The sequence below is a fragment of the Notothenia rossii genome (genome assembly GCF_949606895.1).
Source record: "Notothenia rossii genome assembly, chromosome: 3".
NCBI classification, from domain to species: Eukaryota; Metazoa; Chordata; class Actinopteri; order Perciformes; family Nototheniidae; genus Notothenia; species Notothenia rossii.
In genome coordinates this window covers 12,924,161-12,946,410 of record NC_136901.1, presented here as the reverse complement: position 1 = coordinate 12,946,410, position 22,250 = coordinate 12,924,161, and the positions used below count along the sequence as shown (strand labels likewise).

Here is a 22,250-nt window from a genome sequence, read left to right as displayed (position 1 = left end):
TTAACATCACATCTCCAATAAAGTCAGATTGCATTGTGTTTAGTCTAACCTCTGTAATGTATTTACGCTCTCTGTGTCTGTTCACAGGCGAGTGGAGCGAGGCGCTGTACCCGCTCCTCACCACGCTCACCGAGTGCGTCGCCATGATGAGCGACAAGGCCAAGAAGTCCATGGTGTTCCTCCTGATGCAGGACAGCGCCCCCACCATAGCCATGGACCTGTCGCTGCAGTACCGCCGCGACGTCGTCTTCTGCCAGACGGTCAGCACTAACACACACCCAAGAGATCTCATACACACACACACACACACACACACACACACACACACACACACACACACACACACACACACACACACACACACACACACACACACACACACACACACACACACACACACACACACACACACACACACACACACACACACACACACACACACAGTTACCTGCTAGAGCGACTCACAGCCAGCCAATCAATGAAGAGTTCATACGTCTTTATATATTGCACAGCTGGAGGGTGCAAATGTCACGTTCATTCATAAGCCGATGGATTACTGTAGACACTAAGAGCCAGTAAAGAAAGTGAGACAGATATAGAAGGGATTTTCTTCACCTGCAGACTCTTCACTCTCCCACTCTACAGACGTTTCATTTCCCTGAGCCAACGTTAGAAAAAAAAAGTGGATTTTTGTCTAGCGACTTGTTATTTTTACAGTTTCCTATTCCTGTAGTTTTTTCGTCCAAAAAAAAAAAAAAAACTGAGAGAAGATCAAACATTTGTATCGTTTGACAAAAAGGAAAATGACATCCCTCTGTTGGAGTGGCAAAGGAGGCTGGTGGGATTTTTTTCGCCGCCAGCAAAGCCGGGTCCTGGGACGGAAAAAAGTGTATTGCCGGCGAGTCTTGCCCTTGGCTCTAGGCCCGAGTCTGAGTTGCCGCCATCCGATCCTCCGCCAGCATCCCCGGCCCGTGTAGGTGCCCCAGAGCCGGAGTTGTCGTCAGTTAGACCCTCCAGAAAAACGCGATTCTGCGATCGCATAATTTACCGCATAATCAGCAAAATGACGCAGATTTATTAAAAGGGCGCATATTTATCAAAAGGCCGCATAATCCCCGCATTTTTCCACACAAAGTTGAGAAAAAAAAAGTTAACTCGTCTTGACGTGAAGTAGTGATGATGATGACGCGACGTCATCAGCTCGCGCATCACAGAAGGTAAACAACACCGTAGAGTGAACGTTTGGAACTCACACGACGAACATTTCTGCTAAAGACCGGGCAAAGCAGTACCCCGATGTCTTTCACAAAAGTGGGGGGAAACTATTCTGCACCCCGTGCAACTGTGTGTTGGAGCATAAGAGAAAATCGACGGTGAACATTGAATTTGTTTAATTGAATAGGAAAGTGGTTTAACGTTAGTGGCAGGTTGTGTGTGAGAGAGAATAAATAAGACAGCCCAATATTTAAAAACAAATCTATTCTATTTCGCAACTTCCCGCAATTTCACCGCATAAAATCACATAAAAACCCCGTATGTTTAATCACATAATCAAGGATTTTTGCCCTCGTTTTTCTGGAGGGTCTAGTCATCTAGTCTCCCAACCCATCCAGAGCCTACGCCATCCGACAATGTCACTTTTACACCCGTAAGCCACGAAGAGAAACCGGTCAGCCACAACAAAAATAAGTTTGTCGGGACCTGGAAACTTAAGTTCCCGTGGTTGTGTTATAACAAAAAAAGTGATCAAATGTATTGCACACTATGTGTAAGGGCAAAAAAGAACAACGTGTTCACCACGGGGACGTCCAACTGCAGGGCGAAGACTTTAGAGATGCACATAAGGGGGATCGAGGCACAGCATTTAGGAAAAAATAACGTTACGTTACTATTGTCTATTGTGTGTGTAAAGAGACAGTATATAAAAGGAACGGTGCAATTCAATTGAAAAATGGTGTGTGTGTGCATATATATGTAAAGCGATAGTATTTATAAAGGGATAGTATATAACACAAACAGCTTCCCTTTGTCTATGACCTCATGTAAATATGTGTGTGTGTTGCAGCTCACCGCTCTGATCTGCGGGTTCATTATCAAACTGAGGAACTGTCTCCGTGACAATGGATTTCTCCGACAACTCTACACCATCGGCCTGCTCGCTCAGTTCGAGTCCCTGCTCAGCACCTACGGTACACACACACACACACACACACACACACACACACACACACACACACACACACACACACACACACACACACACACACACACACACACACACACACACACACACACACACACACACACACACACACACACACACACACACACACACACACACACCTCTTTCATAATAATCAGGTGTTAATGGTGACCCATGTTTTCAGGAGAGGAGTTGGCCATGTTGGAGGACATGAGTGTCGGCATCATGGATCTCCGCAACGTCACCTTCAAGGTAGGAAGATGTCTGATTGGCACCATAATAAAAAAGCAACATTTCTGCTCGACTATTCTTCTGTTGTTTTTTGTCGTAGTTTAGCATCCAAGATGTCAACTTGGATGCTTTTGTTACTTCTGTTTTACTTTGCCAAGAATCATTTGTACCAGCGCTGCTATGATTAATCACTTGAGAGCTTGTGGCAACTATTTTAAGAATCAATTTATTCTCCTAAAGTTCCTAACATTTGCTGAATTCAGCTTAGTTTGCAATTAATGATACGAAACTTTTGGTTTGTTCTTTAAAAATAAATGTATTTCCATGGCTGCATGTTCCCTTCAGGTGACCCAGGCCACCGGCAGCTCCGCCCCCGACATGCTGCCGATCATCACGGGGAACCGGGACGGCTTCAATGTCCGCATCCCTTTGCCGGGGACCATGTTCGACGCGTTGCCGCGGGAGATCCAGAGCGGCATGCTGCTGAGGGTCCAGCCCGTGCACTTCAACGTCGGCATCAACGAGCAGCAGACGCTCGCTGAGAAGTGAGTGAGGAGGGGAGGAAACAGGGCTGAGGTTTTGTCATTTAGCAACTTTTAGCAGGATGTGGTGCTTTGAGCCATGAAGGAAACATTTAGCTTTCCTTCTGTGTTTCAGGTTTGGAGACACATCCCTGCAGGAGGTCATCAACATGGAGAGTCTCTCCAGACTGAACTCTTACTACGAGCAGTTCAAAGAAGTGCTGCCTGAGGACTGTAAGTAATAAAGTGTGTGTGAAGTTGAGCAAATACTAACAATAACATCGAGGCAGGGAGCATCCTCTTACCTCCAGTTGGTGCAGTGGCAGAATTTTAGCTTTAAGAATCAATGACAGATAGATCCAGCAGTAGAGGTACATTTAGTTACTGACTTTTAATACGTCGACATCGTGCCACTTGTAGATTACATTTTTTTTTTTTAAATGTAAGAACTACAACTTTTACTGTTTTGTTTCTTTTCAAACTTTATGGACAGCTGACAATACTTCTGTGCTTTTACTCAAGAGCTTCTAAATGCAGGACTTTTACTTGTAATGGAGTACTTTAACGTTGTGGTTCTTAAGTAAAGGATCTGAATAGCACTTTCTGTCAGAGCTAACCGCTATTTGTACAGATACTTTGGTCAATTCTCTCTTCTTCTTTCTTCCTCATTTTTCATGTTCCACCTCCAAACCCCCCTCAGGCCTCCCCAGGTCTCGCTCTCAGACGTGTCTCCCCGAGCTGCTGAGGTTCCTGGGGCAGAACGTCCACGCCAGGAAAAACAAGAACGTAGACATCCTGTGGCAGGCTGCTGAGGTAGAGATCCTGCTTTTTAAGTACATCAAATGTTACTACAAAACGTATGAAAGAATTGAAAGCCTCACACAATCTGCTCAATATGGTATTCCTGCCACTTAGGGTCTCTCACTTAAACCTTCCCTCCCTCTCTGCCTCAGATCTGCCGCCGGCTGAACGGCGTGCGTTTCACCAGCTGCAAAAGCGCCAAAGACCGCACGGCCATGTCTGTGACTCTGGAGCAGTGCCTGATCCTGCAGCACGAGCACGGCATGGCACCGCAGGTCTTCACGCAGGCCCTCGACTGCATGCGCAGGTAGGACGCCCTCACAGTGCCTGAATGGGAAAAAAAACAAAAAACTGAAAATCATACAAGGGCAAAAAAAAGTATTTTTCTCTAAATATGTATTGAACGCACTAAGGTCAAAGGAAAACAAATGTATAGAAATGGAATCCGGACACGTACGATGTTTTGCCCATGTGTGATTTTAAACAAGCGTTGCCTGTTTCCTCTGTGAAGCAAACTGATCCAAAGTTGGCGGTTTGTCTGAAAGAGGATACTTGAACCTTTCGAAGTTCTCATGGCAGCGTACTTCACCAAACTCTTGTCAAACAGTTAGTTCACTTTCTTTCTGAGACAAAGGTCTGGAGGAAAGAGCTACCTAAGGGATTTCAAAGTGAGAGGATCCTCTTTGGATTGTGTGAGTGCTTCTTGCTCCGTTTGTTCTGTCTTTCCATCGTTGTCTCGTCGGTAAAGTTTCTGAGTCCCTAACAGGCTGGCAGTGTTTTTATTTATCTGTATCATCGGAGCACTTCATCTTCTTTCGGCGCCATCTTTTGTTTCCCTTCGTGCCTCCTTCTTTCCTTCCGTTCTTCCGTTACAATAAGGTGGTGTTAAAACATTTACTTATCAGTCAGTGTTAGACTAAAACACTTTATTTTTTGTCTAAATATTGCTCGCAGCATGGCCAAATCATACATGCATCAGTACAATTAAAAAAAAAAAAAAAATAAATAAAAATAAAATAGATTTTGCATATTTTAAAAGATGATTTCAGAAAGGTTGAAAAGCACGAGTAAGATTAAAATCTAAAAATAATACAAGATTTAGTTGTATTTACATTTTAAAGTGTACAACAGATTTCTTTACTTTTGCAACTGAGAAAAAACATCTTAAAACCACAGATTTCCACAAAATATGTTCTTTAAGGCGAGACACTACAGGTGAATAGGGTAATTTTTTTAACTTAAAGATATCAGCTAGAAATTTCTCCAGTTAATTACTTACAATAAGGCAATTTTTTTTTTCTATTACAAGTTTTCAGAAATAGCATGTTTAAATATGCAAATTAGCCATAATCTCATTAAATATGCGCATATTTTAACACATTTCAGGAAACTAATTTTTTTTATTGGATAAAGCCAGGTTCAAAATTCTTGTTTCATTTTGTTGTCATATTAGAATTGAAGGCTTTTACAGAAGGGATTTTTTATATCTCTTTTTATCACTAAATAAATCAGAAAATACTGTCAACAGCCCTAAAATATCAATTTTCGCCATGTTTTTAGGTATAAAATGTTATATAATTCAGGCTATGAATGATAAATGAACAAACCCTTCTGTAAAAGCCTTCAGAATATGGATAGGAATATAACTGGAAGGTTTGGTGTGTCTACGTGCTACTGAAGTGGACATTTTGTGCTCAGAGTAGGAGAAAAAACTCATTTTGAGAAAACGACCTTTAAAGATATGTATTGTCAAATTCCATATTTTTTTTATTGGAAGACACTATTTTCAGACACAATATCTAATCTAATACTTACAACAACAACAATATAGAACATATAAAACACAATACAACTGAAAACTGAGTAACACAGTATGTACCTGATGAACAAAACCACAGTAACACACACACACTACGACCACAGTAACACACGCACTGCAGAACTGCCACCCTAGTCCATGCCTGCTCCATAAGTAGGCCCCTCCTGCATCTCCTGCTGATGTCTTTTCACCTTTTTTGCTGTGCTTAGACTCTTGCGCCTATATTTCAAACTAGCAGATGTAATGGCCTCAGCTTTTGAAATTCTCAGCAAATCACTTTGTCTCATTGCGCTGACAGTAACAGCTGTGCTCTGGACCCACAACTTCTCCATAACAGCCAGCATGGCAGAGGCACCTTCATTAAAGGTGGAGATGGCCATACTTGCAGCTGCCTCAACCCTGCTTTTCCCCACAAAGACCGTTTTTGGACACCGCGCCCATATCACAGAGTTGAGGCACTCATTGGCATTTTGAGTACCTCCATGCTGCATTCTCTGGAGCAGGCTGTCACTTGACATGCGGTGGTACACAGGGATAAGCTTCTCCCCCACCTCTCGCTTTAAAAAGTTTCCAGCATGTTCTTTGTGGCTACCAGGTGTTTCCCCATTATCCTCTGCTTTCCTATACCAACACCAGGAGGGATTGCACCTGGTGTGTAAGGGGCTGTCATCAGTAGACATGCCGTGGAGGAGACCTGCCCATATTTCTCCCTTCATTTTATCGATTGAACCCTGGTTGTTGAGAATTGCCCCCCTGTAATAATTTTGCAAAGTTTTGCATTTCTTTGCAGTCAGCTTCCCTACACCCTTCCCTCCTAACTTTTTCTGTGAACTCATTTTTCTGAGTGCTGTACCCATTCGCTTGTGGGCATGATTAATGCACTCTAATTTCACCACTTCATGCCCAGGGTATGGGTTCAGTGCAACCACCTCCCTAAATGCTGCGCGATCCCCATCTGACAACATCTCTGTGTACCGCACCTGGTGGCGATTCACAGACCTGGCCCACATCCTCTTGGCTGACTCCTGCTCCATTGCCTTGCTTGACCCTGCAAAGTTTCTTGCACAATCACTATGTGTCTTTCGCCAACTGTCATACTCCTCTTCTGTAATCTTTTGCTCTTGCTTGGCATTTCCCTTTAGAGCACAAGCATGGCAATAGGATGATAGGATTTCATAGTCTATCACCAATCCAGTAAGGATGTCAATGCACACACCGATCCCATAATGGGATGTGAAGCCTCGCTTTTGCCATGTGCCATCAAATGACACGCTGATGTTTATAACTGCCTCTGCATCCTCCCTCAGCAACTCTGCAACATCTGGGTCCACATCTGCATAAGCCTGCCTGACCTGCTCCCTTGTCCTGTGAAGTGACTCCAGGCCTCTCTCTATTTCTGCCACTAATAAGAGAAAAAAATAAGTCAACTGAATGTCCTGATAAGTTATACTCTGAATTCAATAGTTCAAGTTTTCTTGGTCTCAATCCTGTTTCTATACCTGTCACTCTCTTGTCATGTCTCTGATAGGTTTTGAGATGAAGTGCAGGAATCCCCAACACTTTGCTTATTTTCTTCAGAGCTGCATAGCCCAAGCCTAACTCGTGCGCTAAGAGCACCATTCTCACATTCACATCAAAAGCAACATCCTTCCTGGTTTCGTCTTGAAGACGTCTAGATGTGTACACACTTTTGCGGTACCCAACATCACACAGACTGCACTCTAAAATTAAGCTGCTACAGAAACCATGGTTTTGCGGATCGATGTTAACTTTGAGCCCTGTCCCTGCGCAATTTGGGCAAATCAACCCACTGAGCAGTTCATTCAGCCGCGCTACATGTATTATCAGCCACTGCTGTGTGGCGCTATCTAAACCCTCCTGCTCTTTGGGTGACAGCTTGCGCATTGACGCACTAAGTGAAGGTTTTTCAGGTTCGGGGTCATTTGTTTTGTCTTCTACCTTGCTACGTGCAAGTGACAATTGTTGTCCTCTTCTCTTTGAACGATTTTTTCGCGGATGTTTCGGCATTTTGAGATTTAAATTTTCAGCGCAAATATAAACAAGGAAGTGTCATGGCGCACCACGTGACGCATCTGAACGAATCACGTTGTCAGAAATTGACACCAGCCAATAAGATTCCGTTCTTTGGTCAGATGACCCCTTTGTACTTTCACGATTGGTTGCTGATACAAAGGAAATGACCATATTTGGATCCGATGAGATTGTGCAGGAGAACCTGAGCTTTCCAACGGTACCTCTCATGACATGGAGCAAACAGCGGTCACGGCACTTTATGTTACGTTAGATTGCTAACTTTTGGTGAATTTAGGAGAAATCTACCGACGGAAATAGACAAACTATAGTAAAATAAACACCTAAATGTGTATTTTGTACGTTTTCCTTCCAAAAGCCTGAAAGAAAACATCTTATTGAATCAAAATAGCACAAAATCTCAAAATTGACATGGGCATGAAAAACGATGTTTTTGCCTGCCGTGTCTCGCCTTAAATTAATTTCCCAAAAATATGTAATTTAAATACCTTTCCAAAAAATATGTTATTTAAATACCTTTCCAAAAAATATGCAATTTAAATACCTTTCCAAAAAATATGTTATTTAAATACCTTTCCAAAAAATATGTTATTTAAATACCTTTCCAAAAAATATGTTATTTAAATACCTTTCCAAAAAATATGTTATTTAAATACCTTTCCAAAAAATATGTTATTTAAATATCTTTCCAAAACATTTTAAACAGTTTGTGGTTTCGACATCTACTAAAAAAAAGACATAAAAGGGAGACTTTAGGGGCACTTAAAGGAATGTATGTTCCCCAAACGGCTTTATTGAAATGATCCACGAGCAGATTTTAAACTCAAGTGTTTGTATATTTCTGTCTGAAAATGTGTGTGTGTTCAAAGCGGAGTTCAATGTGACTTTGTGATATTTGAATGTAAAAGAAGATGTGATTATAAAGTGGCACTGTCATTCCAATACTGGCATGGTACGACATCTCTTCACCTTTTCCTCTCCTCACATCTCTCCCTGTCTCCTCCTCTTCTCCTCATCAGCCGGCGAGCATGAAAGCAGCTTTTTGATCATTATAACACTTTTATTCATGCTCTTAGGAATGATTTGGAGCTGTGACGCATGTTAGAAAAAGCTTGAAGATATACCCCTCATTGTAATAAGTTCACTATGAATAAGTGCATCCTTTAAATACATTTTGAAATCTGAAACAGATACTTACTGCATGTTAGCGTTTCTCTTAAACAAATAATCCTTCTAAAAGTGTTGTATTTCTTATCCGCTTGCAAACACATTAGGCGCTTTCACACCGTAGTACTTTTCCCAGTATAGTTCCGATATAGTTCTGAAAATCTGCGTTCACACCAAAAAATCCGGAACTAGTACTTAGTTCATGAGAACCTTTTCACCCCCTTTTCAGTCCCTGCTAGAGAGCAGGTACTTTCATGGGAGAAAAAGGTTCCCATTTCTGATTGGCTGGGCGGATTGCAAACCACGCCCCGTAAAACTCTGAAAAGTTTTGTGAAGCCGCCATTTTATTTGCTCGCATTAACATTATTAGCATTAGCATTAGCCCAGCGCACCAACGGAGAGAAACCAACTTAGGGTAACACAAAAGAAAAGGTGGGAGCGGTGGAGATGAGGAGGTGTCGGCGTTCTGGCGATTTACTCGGAAGGCTTCAGTAGAAGCTGCTGGGAGTCCCAGCAGTTTCTACTGAAGCCTTCCCCAACTCCGGCGACTTCCGGCCGGGGACTTCGGGTGGCAGTATACGCCGTGAAGTTGTTTGCGGCCTGCCAGTAAAACCAAAGCAGAAGAAGAAGAAGTGACGTCAGCGGCTTCATTTGCATAATCCACCCCCAGGGATTTATTCCGGTGTGAACGGGATCTACTCTTTAGTTCATTAGAACTCTTTAGTTCTGATGAACTAAGTTCTCATGAACTAAAGAGTTCTGATGAATTAAGTTCTGATGAACTAAAGAGTTCTGATGAATTAAGTTCTAATGAACTAAAGAGTTCTGATGAGATAAGTTCTGATGAACTAAGTACGGCAAAGTACTTGGTGTGAAAGCGCCTATAGTGTATATAGTTCAAACTTCAAAATGTCGCATAATCCTACATTTAAAGGGTGTTTTTCTGCATATTGGTTTTCCAATCGATGCAGCCCATTCCTCTGGACACTTTTCCCTTCCTCCTTCCTCACCCCATGTCATAAAATATCTAAACATGGTGAGCCATTGCTGTTTTACTTATCTTCTTTCCTTTTTTCTGAAAGACGTGGAAACATCTTTCTTAATTTTCTCTTTTTCTCTTGTTTTCCCCTCTTCCTCTTCGTCATGATTTGGCTCATTTTCTGTTGTGGTTTGGTTTGTAATTCATTTCCACCTGTTGATTTGAATGACTTAACATTCTTATGTCACACCATGGAAACGGCTGTCTATCGTCTATTCTTTGTCATTGTGATTATTCGCCGGTGTCACCTTTTACTTTTCCATTTCTCAACTGTGCATGCATATATACATGCCATCTTTATTTGGGCACTTCCCTCCTTCCCTTTTGCCATCTTTCTTTGTCATGCTTATTTCCTCTCCTTGTTTCCTCTTTTCATTTCCTCCTTCAAACCTGCTTTTATACGTCCCGCTCTTGCACCACCTTCCCTATCATCCAACCTTTTTTTGCCGCTCCACACCTCCTCCTCCCCGTGCCTCAGAATTGGGACGAGGGAGGGGGTGATCCAGAAGAACCTGAGCGGCTTGCTGCCGGTGCGGGACCTCAGGCTGGACCCCAGCCTCCTGTACTCGCTGCCCCTGCTGGCCTTCAGCCCCAACCTGATGGTGGTCTGGATCTTTCTCAGTGTGGCCTATTTCCTCGCCAAACTCCGCTGCAGCTGAGCGTAAACACCCTCTCTCTCTCTCTCTCTCTTTCTGACTGAGGAAGTGTGGAAATAACTCCACACGGACCCCTGAGGGTGTTTCTGAAACTGTGCCACTGTCCTGTGAGTGTGTGTTCACCATACACAGTGATACTGCCCCAGCCTCACCAAGGACTTCACACCTGATGCCCCGTTTACCATCAGCAACACCACCTCTTTGGTTTTGTTTTGGTTTATGGGCACTTCCTGTTTTGTAGTTCTTCCTTTTGCAAGCTTACAAGGTTAGCTGCATTATCATTCTCCAAAAACATCACTTTTTCTGTACGATTTCTATGCGTTTTTACACACTTTAACAGCATTTAAAGTCTATGTTTAGGTAAACAAACAGCTTAATATAATATATACATAATGATATAGACTTATTCAGAGAAATTACTAAAAACACAAGGCTGGCTTTTCCATTTCCACCCTGAGGACAATTCTTTATAAATAGGACAAAATACATGCAGCCAGCTTAGTGTGAACTCAGTCAAAGTGCTAGCGACTTCATTGTATCAAAACAACATCTTTAACTCTTATCATTTATATTTAAGATTTAAAAAAATGGTCTCAAACAGTTCATGTCTCACTGATACATCTGTAGGCTGTATCGCCCTCTAAAGCAGTGGTTCCCAACCTTTTTTCCCAAGAGCCCCCCCAAATGACTCATGTTGGAAGTTGGAAAAAAAAAAAGTCTAAATATGATATTTGGCCTCAAATCATCTGACGCCTGGCAGCCCCCCTGCGATCTTTGGCGTGCCCCCCAGGTTGGAAACCACTGCTCTAAAGGACAGAATGCTTTGCCTTGTTCTCCATTCTCTAACAACAAAATATACGCAAAGTGACTGTTTATATACCTGTAGGCCAGAAATTACGCCAAGTTGTGAATATGTATAGTAATATTCAGAGTATGTGTATATAAATCTCGCTTTCAGGAAAGAGTTATTGTTGATAGTAGCTAGCATAACGGAAAAAGAATTCTCTTAAATCATTATCTGCTTTTATAATTGTCTTCCATGTGCTTTGGCACCTTACAAGCTAAAGACGAGGGAACACAAGCTTTTCATTTGTGCCAAAATGAGTAAGCTTACTTTAGCTTATATATGCATACAGTATATATTTGCAGGCAGTATTTGCTTATTTTTATTTATTTCAGTCTTCCTGCTTTTTATAACCGTAGAAACGCTTCTACTTGCACTTTCCAGCAGATCTGTTTACATGCAGCTTAGCTTTACTGTTCTGACGAATGCTATCCAAGCCTTTTATTGGGGTCAAAAAAGTCATCAATTCATCCAATAAGGTGTCTATTTACCCATATATCAGAATACTGATAAATGAAGGAGGAAATTGGGATTTCTTCTAAGATGAATAAACATTTGCTAGCTTTTCACGCCAATTGACAAAGTTTAAAAAATGGTTCTAATGATGATGCTAATGTTTGATATTCAGGGGGTTACCGTGCAGTGTAGTGCTGTTCATCCTTCAGAGCATTTATTTATGTGTATCCGTTTACGAGAAACTCAAACTGCAGATATAATCAGTAGCGTGTTTTCTTTTTGCACTCGAGCTGTAAGATAAACAAATGAGGAATGTATGCTTAAATGCTTTAAGTCAGGTTTTTAATGAGACAATTCAGGTTTGTAGGATTTGTGTTGTACAAAGAGTTGAAGATGTGATTTCTTTGTCTCCACCTCCAAGTTAGTCTTTCGGCAAAATGAGAGAAAAATATGCCGGGAAATGCGTCTTGTTTGGAGAATTAATCTGTCATGAACGTACTTTTTAAATTCCTTCTTTTTTTTTTAGCCCTGCTGACCGTCAGAATGCCAAATATATTTAGTTTACTAACATATCTAAGAAAGAAACAGAAGATTCTCACACTTGACTCACTGAAATAATCTGAAATGTTGCGTTATAGCTTAAAATATGACTAACATAATTAATATACTATCAAAATCAGTTGCTGAATAACTCTCTCAATCAATCTAATGATAAATAGAATATTTATCCAGCTTTAATATCATCCCCGCTTTCTAGAGCTTCCTAAAGAAAGTGTTAGTGTGTGATGCTGTCTCTATATATTATTATACAGTTGGCGATAAAGCCAAGCTCTTATTTCCCAGCTACTACCGTTTCAACACCAACACTGTTTAACACTCATATTTCAGATATAATGTGAACATATACAATGTTATTATTTAGTACAGGTACGATTTTGACTGAAGGAATGGGCTCAAATGGCAATGAAGGGAATAAGAAGGATCAGAAAACGTGTCAAGCACTCCTTAACAAAACCCTCTGAAGAAACAAAGAGGGTTCAACTTGCTCTACACATTATACAAATCAATATCTGCCGCTCGCTCTCATTAACATCGACCCAGTAAGGACATGGATCAGGACATAAATATCCTCCTGTGGGGGTTCACCTCGTGACCCCTACTCACTCCATCCCTTTCTCTCTAAGTGCTGAGGGTGAATCACTCCGTGTGCTCCGACCTGAAATGATGAGCAAGACGTTCTGGAGTACTTTTTTTTTAATCTATGAAACAGATGTTATATATTGAGCTTATATTTAAACAAACAAAATAGATAATAAATAAATGCATATAATATACAGATATCTAATTAATGTATCACTGAGCATCAGGGATGTGAAGGAACTGGAGTTGTTTTATATATGCTTTAAATTAGCTTTAAAATGAAGTACTTCCCGATACATCATTGTTTAATAATAACACTAAAGTGCTTACTAAAAAGACGATATTAACCTTTTTCTTTAATTGTTTTTTAAATTATGATTCCAGATGTGTCAGAGAATATATTTGTATGGCTGTACATAAATTGTCTTTATGTATTGCCTTCAACATTTGCTATATATTGTCCTTATTTCTTGCAGAGATTATATATAAATATGTATATATAAATCTATACAGTGTGATTAATATGCTTCTGCCATGTCACTTTATACCGCAGCTAAATATGTTATATGCAGATTTATATGCTATGTTTATCGTGTGTTTAATTACTTCTCAACTTGCACTTTAAACATCGGAGCCCTCCTGTCAACAATTCAGCTTATATGGTACTCATTAATTGTAATAATTAACATGTTATTTGAAAAAAAAAATGTATTTACTCGTATAATAATGACCAACCAATATATGTAATTATTTTAAATGGAAGTTATTGTTAGGTTTTCCATCCAAATTCAAATTTTTGTCCAAACAAATGTGTATTTTAGCTTAAGCTAAGAGATCTCCTTGCTACAGAAGGGTTGAGGAAAGGTTGTTCTGGAATATTTTTTAATTGTTAAGTGAATGTGAAAATGATTCAGACAGATTGAAAAAAGAAAAAAAACGAATTGCTGTTAAACATGTGGCGGTGCTTCTCCTCTGTCATCAGCTACATGTCAAAAGGCTCTAGCCTTTGTCTCCATGTTGCTCTACATGTACCACAACACCAACAAACCCTGAAGTCAGTGTGTCCCTGAACGCCACACTCCTGCTGTAATAAACCGTTTCTGCGTGAAGCTGCAGAATATAACCACTCTGAGGATATCTTGTGATCTTTAAATTGATGTATTTATACATTTTTAACATGACCTAAAAATATGTTTCCTTAACCTTCTTTAACTCTGCTTTCTCTTAACTCTTCTATGTTTGTCTCTGTGTGTGTGAATGGTATTTGTTCACTTTGAAACACTTTTGTTACTTAATACTTCACCACCAAAATAATCATTATTATTAGTATATATATTTAATATATGAATTACTCCCACCTCGTCATACTGAATCTGAACAATTATTATGATTGAAAGTAAATGGGTGTCACGTTTACAAAAGCAACATTTCGTAAAGACATCCCTTTTTCTTTCATGAACAAAGTGCATTTATTTGAGAGATTTGAGCATACAAATAAATGAGACTTGGGTTATATTTCAGGATTTAGAAATGGATACATATTTTTTTTTTTAACGAACAAAGTTTAACTTCAATTCATTTAGATTGTTCTCACTTTTTTTAATTATTATTCTTTCACCCTGGCATGCCAGAGAAACATCTTCAGTAATTGAATGTAACAGTGTGAGGAACTGACATACAAGCGGCCATTTTGTGGGTGAACTATTCCTTTTATCTAGACACTCATTGATTGTTGATAATCAGAGAACCCTGCAGCAAAGTAAGTATCATTTCACAGTTTTTCATATCATTTGTATTTATGATTTTCCCCTCACTCATTGTGTCTCCTCAGCGAGGGCTGCCGGCGGGAAAACACGGTGAAGAACGTTGGGTGTCGTAAGTACGCCTTTAACTCGCTGCAACTCAAAGCCTTCCCCAAACACTACCGACCTCCTGACGGCACCTTCGGGAAAGTGGAGACCTGAACGCACCAAAGGGAGTCGGCATTATTACGGGACAATATGGCTGCTGTGTTTTGGGAAGATCAGACTGAAAGTACCGTGTTTATGTCACCTGGTTACCGTTTCACACCTTTTTATCAACAGTAACTATATTTCTACCACCGTAGTATATGAACTGTTTTTAAGTACTGTATTAGATGCCGTATTATGCATAACACGCTGAATACAAGAATCTGGTAGCAGAAGGTTTATATTTCTTGTTATTATAAATATGTAAATGAACAGCACTGCCTCAGCCCTGATCGAGCACTGATATAATGGAGCATTTATATGTATGCTACACACTGTAAATCAACAGATAAATCATTACTATCACACATGGCTGAATCCAATTGTATAAAATAACGGTTTTCCCTTATCCAGCCACAGTATTTAGACACATTTGTTGTTTTTCGTACGCTTCTCATTGCCTGCCAATGTGTTACCATGCAATTTGATATTTAGACCCTGTTGTAAATCCACAGGAAATGTATCTACGTATAAAGTGAATAACAGAAGATTGATATTAAGAATAATGTAGAAAAAATCCCTTAAACAAAGCTAAAATATATAATACTAGTAAAGTATTGGAGAAATTCAGAGTATCGTCATGGAGTTGGCAGCCTTCATATTTGGCTTCTGTGCCATTTGAGTTTGCTTTTATTATGAAAAGGACAACCTGTTATCTTAACAACAAATACAAAAAAGTTGAATTATTTTACAAAATTTTTCTCAATTGAGGACAAAGGGGAACATTTGTTTTGCACTTTTACGCTTATTTGTAGTCATTTTGATCACTTTTGGAGTATTTATTCCACATTTTTAGTTGCATTGCCGGTTATTTACCACACGAGGGCGCCCGTGCCCTTCCCTTCCCTCACTAGTGAATTATCTGTGAAGGAAATGATTCTAATGTACCGTGAACCACACTGTTTGATGGCAATCCTCCTGCAGATCACTCGTAAAAACATGTATTTCTGTATTTCCTTGTATTTTCATCATTCAAACATACTGTGCTGTATTTGGGGATTTTATTTCATATTAAAAACTTCTCAAGACATCTGTGAAGGTTTGAATGTTGCTGAAATAAATATAAAATGGATTGTTTCTCTGTGTCTAGAGGGTTTTTTCAAATGAATATGACATTGTTATATATTAATTAATTTAACAGATTTCAGCTGACTGTCTTTGCTGTATTTCTATGGGATCTGAACGATTTTTTAAATGAATTTAAAATAAATAATTCTACTTACCGGCAGAAAAGTTGCAATTTTTAGGGGAAATAAAATATGTTTGAAATCGATAGTAATAACTTATATCTTGCTTTACTTGGCAACAATTTATTTTCACTTTCATGTTTTGAATCAATATGCAAATGAAAATGTATTGTCATGAAACGTTTTTAAATCCCTAATCAAGCCTCCAACTAAAGAACGTTTTGAGATCACTTTGAAAAATAAACCATTCATCCAAAACTCCAACAGGGCGGTGTCACTTCACCCAAATTAAAGTTTAACTACAATGTCCTGCATCAATTTCAAATGGGATCTGTTAGCCTTAAAAAAAAAGTATTTCTAATGATTAATAATAAAACCTAATCGATAGTTTTAAACGTAAAAGTGTCAAACAAGAACATTAAGGCATGTAAAGTTACACTGAGGTGCTCTACCCTCACTGCCCCCCTACTGTATGATGACATATATTCATTCATTTATTTCCTTCCATCAGGAGCCTGGAGCTATCGCTGCATACGGATCAAAACGTATTGACATTAGCATGTTTGTGTATTCTATTAGACGACAGTATCAGCTTGATTTACCAGGTATAAGTACAAATACAAGGAATATGACTTCTTCTGGTTCCTCTAGGGCTATTATGTAACAAGAGTGTGAAAGAAGAACATTAATTGTCTTAAAGTCACACTGTTTTATTTGTATTTATCCTGATGTGCAGTAGGATTGTTAGAGTAAATGTATATATTTAACTTGACACTAATTTGTAAATGTTTGTAAGAGGAAACTTGTGCCAGACTTAGTTTCCCTACACGCCAAAGCAATGTCGAGCCAAAGCCGATCGTAGCGCAGGAGGACGAGTTGATGCATGGCGCCGTTTGCGTAAGTATGAGAAACAACATAACATTAAATAACTACCTACATCAATACATACAAATCTTTACAAGCCATGACAGCCAAACAATCTACTCAGTCGCTACAATTTCACAAAAGCAGTAAGTAAGCCAGAAGCTGTTTTTCTTAATTTCATAGCATTTGCGAGCTAAGCTAACAAGCTAACAACAGGAAAGCTAACAAGACTTCAGCTCCTTTTTCAGAAAATATACTTATTAACCGTTTTGAATGTAACCGGCTGTGTCTGACTCTGCGTTGTGTTGTGTAGAAAGACGACGACCCAGACGTGTAGCTTCATTCAGGATGTACATTTATTTTCACTCCTGACGAAACAGCGACAGAAAGAAAACATTTCTCCAGTCAGTACTCTCTTTAACGTGCCCCTCTCCCACAGAGATCAGTATCAAAAAGGGCATAACGTAAAAAGTAACACAACATACCTGACGAAACAGCGACAGAAAGAAAACATTTCTCCAGTCAGTACTCTCTTTAACGTGCCCCTATACAAATTAAACAACACAGAAATACATTGTGAACACCCGTGAGACACTACAACAAAAATAAGTAATAAAAAGTAACTTAAATTGCATAAAGTCGACACTAAAACACGGAAATTGCTTCTGGCTGAAGAGCCGCCTACCTCTCCCACAGAGATCAGTATCAAAAGGGGAGAACGATGCATGAACCCCGCGAAAAAAAGGGGAACAGTGTCACATACATAAGGAACGTAGGGGTACACGCTAAAATTATAGTTCCACATACTGATGTGAGTCCTACTGCGTCAGGTATTAACACAAGATGAAACAAGAATAAACACAGATTTTGTGTAATTATATAGACATATTTACATAATATATTATATACAAATGAGACATAACTGTCCCTGTTACACTCACCCCGCTAGAATTATGCAAAATTCTGGGTCGCAAATCAATCCACATATAAACACACTGGCCATTACAACAAGCAACAAAACCATATGAAACAGCAATAAGAGCTTCCTACCTAAAGGATAAGAGAATGAGGGACTCGCTTGGGCCCAGCAAGAACCCACAGTACTCTACAGACAAGGTGAGGTGCAGTTTACACCCCACACCCTGGCCAAACGATGTGGATGAGCGAAAAATAAAAAAAGGCTCAATACAGCAGTATATCACCAGAGCACAAATAATGGCTAACACGCCACATTTCACACATTAATAACAGCACGCGGCCTTATCTCAACCCTCAAGAAGGGACTCAAGTTGTGCCATGGACTCAATGAAGCGGCGCACAGGTCTAATGACTCTGCCGAATCGTGAGGTAACCTGGCCATCTACATGTGATGCTTGACGCTTATTGGCAGGGGGCCGTTGTGGCAGAGGAGCTGGGAAAGCCATTGGGGTCTCTACAGCAGTTGCAGGGTCACTAGAAACGGGGGTGACCAACACAGAAGGAGGTGGTGGGTGGTCTGGATGAACAGAGTCATCAAAAGGGGACTGCTCAAGGACCCATGAGGCGGTGCGGCCATCCTCCCCGTCAACATCCGAGAGGGAACCAGCTAGGGATGGCCCAGCTGTTGCAGCTGCTGTGTCTAACTCGGACACCTCTGTCCCATGCCAATCAGATGCCGGAGCGGTATCGGTCATGCTAGGGGTAGGTGCGGGCACAGGAGCATCATCTTCACCATCCGAGGCCTCCTCCAGCGGAAGGAAGTTGACTTGCAGCAGCAGGTTTCGGTGAACAACACGCTCATGTCCCTCTGGATCCCTGATCCGGTAGATATGGAGGGCTGGTTTTGAGGCCACCACAGTGTGCACAACAGGCATCCACTTGTCAGAAAGCTTGCATTTTCCCTTGGCGCCTTTGTTCGCCAGCAGCACCTGGTCACCGACAGACAGAGGTTGGCCCCTGACCCGTTTGTTATACTGGTCACTCTGATGTCTCTGCTCCGCTGTGCAGTTTTTCTGGGCCAGTGCCATGGCACAGTGCAGGTCTTCCAAGAGGGATTTCACGTAGGCATTGTAGTCACACACAGTCACATCATGAAGTACATTCCTGAACAGAAGGTCCACTGGCAGCCTTGGGATTCTCCCGAACATCAAATAGAAGGGCGCGAACCCAGTGGTCTCATGGACAGTGCAATTGTACACGAAAGTCATTGTCTGTATTATCTGCGGCCACTTCTGTTTGGAGCGAAGTGGTAGAGACCTCAACATGTTGCCCAGGGTGCGGTTGAACCTCTCTGTGCCGCCGTTCCCCATAGGGTGGTAAGGTGTGGTGTGGGACTTGTCAACCCCTGACAACTGCAAGAGCTCAGCAATCAGCTCACTTTCAAAGTTTGCTCCCTGGTCAGAATGAAGGCGCTGAGGGAAGCCATAAACACAGAAAAAGTTGTCCCACAGCTTCTTGGCTACTCTCTTAGCTGTCTGATCCTGGCAGGGGAAAGCATGTGCCAACTTTGTATAGTGATCGGTGATCACAAGAACATCCACAGACTTGTTGTGACGGTCTTCAGCTGACCAGAAGTCGATGCACACAAGCTCCAGAGGGGCAGAGGTCTTAATGCTCTCCAGTGGGGCTCTTGCGGAAGGTTCAGGAGTCTTGCTGAGAACACATCTGTGGCAGTGCTTCACATGATTGCGGACATCCTTCTCCATGTCGTACCAGAAGAAACGCTGGCGGGCCAGAGACAGTGTGCGGGGCTGACCTTGATGGCCAGCATGGTCGTGAACACCAGATAATGCATCTGCCTTTAGCGACTCCGGCACCACGAACTGGGACCTCATCTGTCTAGTCAAGGGATCTTTCGTGACCCTGTAGAGGACGCCATTCAGAAGAGTCAGTTTATCCCACTGCTTCAAGACTCTCAGAGTCGGCTGACTCTCATTGTAGCGTTCCCGTCTGGAAGGCCTGCGCTTCCTGTCGACATAGAGAGCGACCCTGGAAATTACTGGGTCCTGTTGCTGGTGTGACTGCAGCTCAGAAAGAGATAGGGAATGCAACGTGTCCTGGCCAGGTGGTTCAAAGGTGGTGAGGTGATCAACCAGGGAGGCTGCACGCTCCCTAGGAGCAGAGTCCCACTCGTCCAAGGAGGAAAGAAGAGAAGAGACCTCATCCTCAGACATTGAACCTTCAATGGCGTCAGAGTGAGATGGACCCTCCAGTGACTGTGGTTGGCAGGTGAGGCGGAAGGCATCTTGCACAGACCCATCACTGACGTCACAGACCTGGTCCAGTAGCTCCAAGTAGGGTTCACGCAGCAACCGTTCCCTCAAAGGTTTCACGAAAGGGTCTCTGCTGAGGGCATCCGCCACCACGTTCAACCTGCCGGGAATATGTTTGATTTCGAAGGAATACGGAGCCAACTTAGCAACCCACCGCTGCTCACAGGCGTCAAGTTTCGGCTTGGTCATGATATATGTGAGAGGATTGTTATCTGACCAGACGGTGAATCTGTGACCCTTGAGCCAGTGGCTAAACTTCTCACAAACCGCCCACTTTAGAGCCAAGAACTCCAGTCTGTGTGCAGGATAATTGAGCTGGCTGCGACTGAGAGTTTTGCTTGCAAAGGCGATGGGTCTTGCCTTCTCCTCACCAGCAGAAATTTGGGACAGTACAGCACCCAGACCATCAAGGGAAGCATCGGTGGAGAGGATGAAAGGCCTATCAAAGTCTGGGTGTGCCAGCACCACGCTGTTGAGGAGTGCGTGTCTCAGATCATCAAATGCCTTCTCACAGGCAGGGGTCCAATCCTGAGGAGTCAGTTCTCGAAAGGTGCCAGCTCTTCTCCGACCGAAAGAGCCCTTGGCTTTCCTCTTCTGCCCTGCAGTTAAGGCGTAGAGTGGCTTTGCGATGGAAGAACAGCCAGGAATGAAGTGTTGATAATACAGCACCATCCCGAGGAAAGACCTGACCTTCCGCTGAGATGGGGTGCAACCGTCGTCGTTCATGAGATCCTCCTTCCCGAAAGCTGAGATGACCCTCACCTTCTCTTGGTCGACTGAGACGCCACTGCTGTCTATCACGTGACCCAGAAACCCCACAGTCCTGCGAAGGAAGTAGCACTTCTTCTGAGACAGCTTCAGGTTGTTGGCTCTGAGCCGCGAGAAGACAGTCTCCAGCCGTTTCAGGGCTTCCTCCTCGGATGGAGCAAAGACAAGCAGGTCGTCCAAATAACAGAGGAGGCTGGAGAAGTTCAAATCACCAAACACACTCATCATCATCCGCATAAAGGACGCGGGACTGTTGCAAAGACCTTGGGGAAGTCTGTTGTACTCATACAGGCCTAAGGGTGTTGTGAATGCCGAGTACTTCCTGTCAGACTCATGGAGGGGGATGTTGTAGAACCCCGATGTGAGATCCATGGTGCTGAAAAAGGCGTTTCCACCAAGGGCAGCAAGACAGTCGGCCTGGTGAGGCAGCGGGTGGGCGTCCTTGACGGTCTTGGCATTAAGCCAGCGAAAGTCAGTGCAGATCCTTAACTCTCCTGACTTCTTCCAGACAAGGACCAGCGGCGATGCATACTCACTGACTGATTTACTGATGATGCCTTTCAACTCCATCTCAGACAGCACCTCTCTCAGTTTGTGATAGTGTGCTGGAGGGACACGGCGATAGGGTAGCCTGAAGGGGTGATCATCAGTGAGATGAATCCGGTGGACGAACTCTTTCGCTTCCCCACAGTCCAGCTTGTCTTTGGAGAAGACATCCTGGTAAGTGAGCAACAGTTCAGAGAGTCTCTTTTTCCATTCATCTGACACCGCACAGCCTTCGAGGTCGATGTCTGCCAATCCACAGTCTTTAAGCTGCTGAGTGTGGGTAGAGCTGGCATCTGAGTTGGGAGGAGGGTCAGCTGCCTGACTGGTCTGTGGCCTATTCACACCCTGAGAGAGGGGAAGGTCTTCCATCGCGACACAAGTAAACACATCGGCCACTTTAGCATTGCGGCGTAGTGTCACGGGACTCTTGGTTGGGTTAAGGACCTTCATAGGGACCCAACGATCTCCCCACATGGGTGCCACAACCCGTCCCACAATAATGTCTTTGGGGGCTGAACGGGAGGAGGTGGGCTCCACAATGACAGTGCTCCCAGGGGACACAGGAACACTGCCAGGTAGCTTTCCCCACACCAGATACTCCTTCTGTGGTGCTAGAGTGATAGCTTGCCGTAGCTTGACCGTGCCAACCTTGTCAGGCAGTTCAGGACCAGACCAACGAGTGATGCAGCTGAGCAA

General features: G+C 42.3%; 1 protein-coding gene across 11 annotated transcripts in view; it reads left to right on the top strand.

Annotated features, from left to right (window-relative positions):
* The window catches only part of LOC307031177 (inositol polyphosphate-4-phosphatase type I A-like), a 46,290-nt gene extending 30,275 nt beyond the window's left edge, over positions 1-16,015 (top strand). For 7 of the 11 annotated variants that reach the window (XM_079668047.1, XM_079668046.1, XM_079668045.1 and 4 more), the window contains 8 exons: positions 88-260; positions 2,066-2,189; positions 2,388-2,455; positions 2,780-2,979; positions 3,092-3,189; positions 3,656-3,768; positions 3,909-4,063; positions 10,312-14,057. In XM_079668047.1, the coding sequence (XP_079524173.1) occupies positions 88-260; positions 2,066-2,189; positions 2,388-2,455; positions 2,780-2,979; positions 3,092-3,189; positions 3,656-3,768; positions 3,909-4,063; positions 10,312-10,492 (1,112 nt within the window). In that variant the 3' untranslated portion in view covers positions 10,493-14,057. Of the gene's footprint in view, positions 1-87; positions 261-2,065; positions 2,190-2,387; positions 2,456-2,779; positions 2,980-3,091; positions 3,190-3,655; positions 3,769-3,908; positions 4,064-9,765; positions 9,831-10,311; positions 14,058-14,760 lie in introns of those variants that run through there. The other 4 variants (XM_079668043.1, XM_079668044.1, XM_079668049.1 and 1 more) reach the window with 2 other exon arrangements.
* The last annotated feature ends 6,235 nt before the right edge of the window (positions 16,016-22,250 follow it).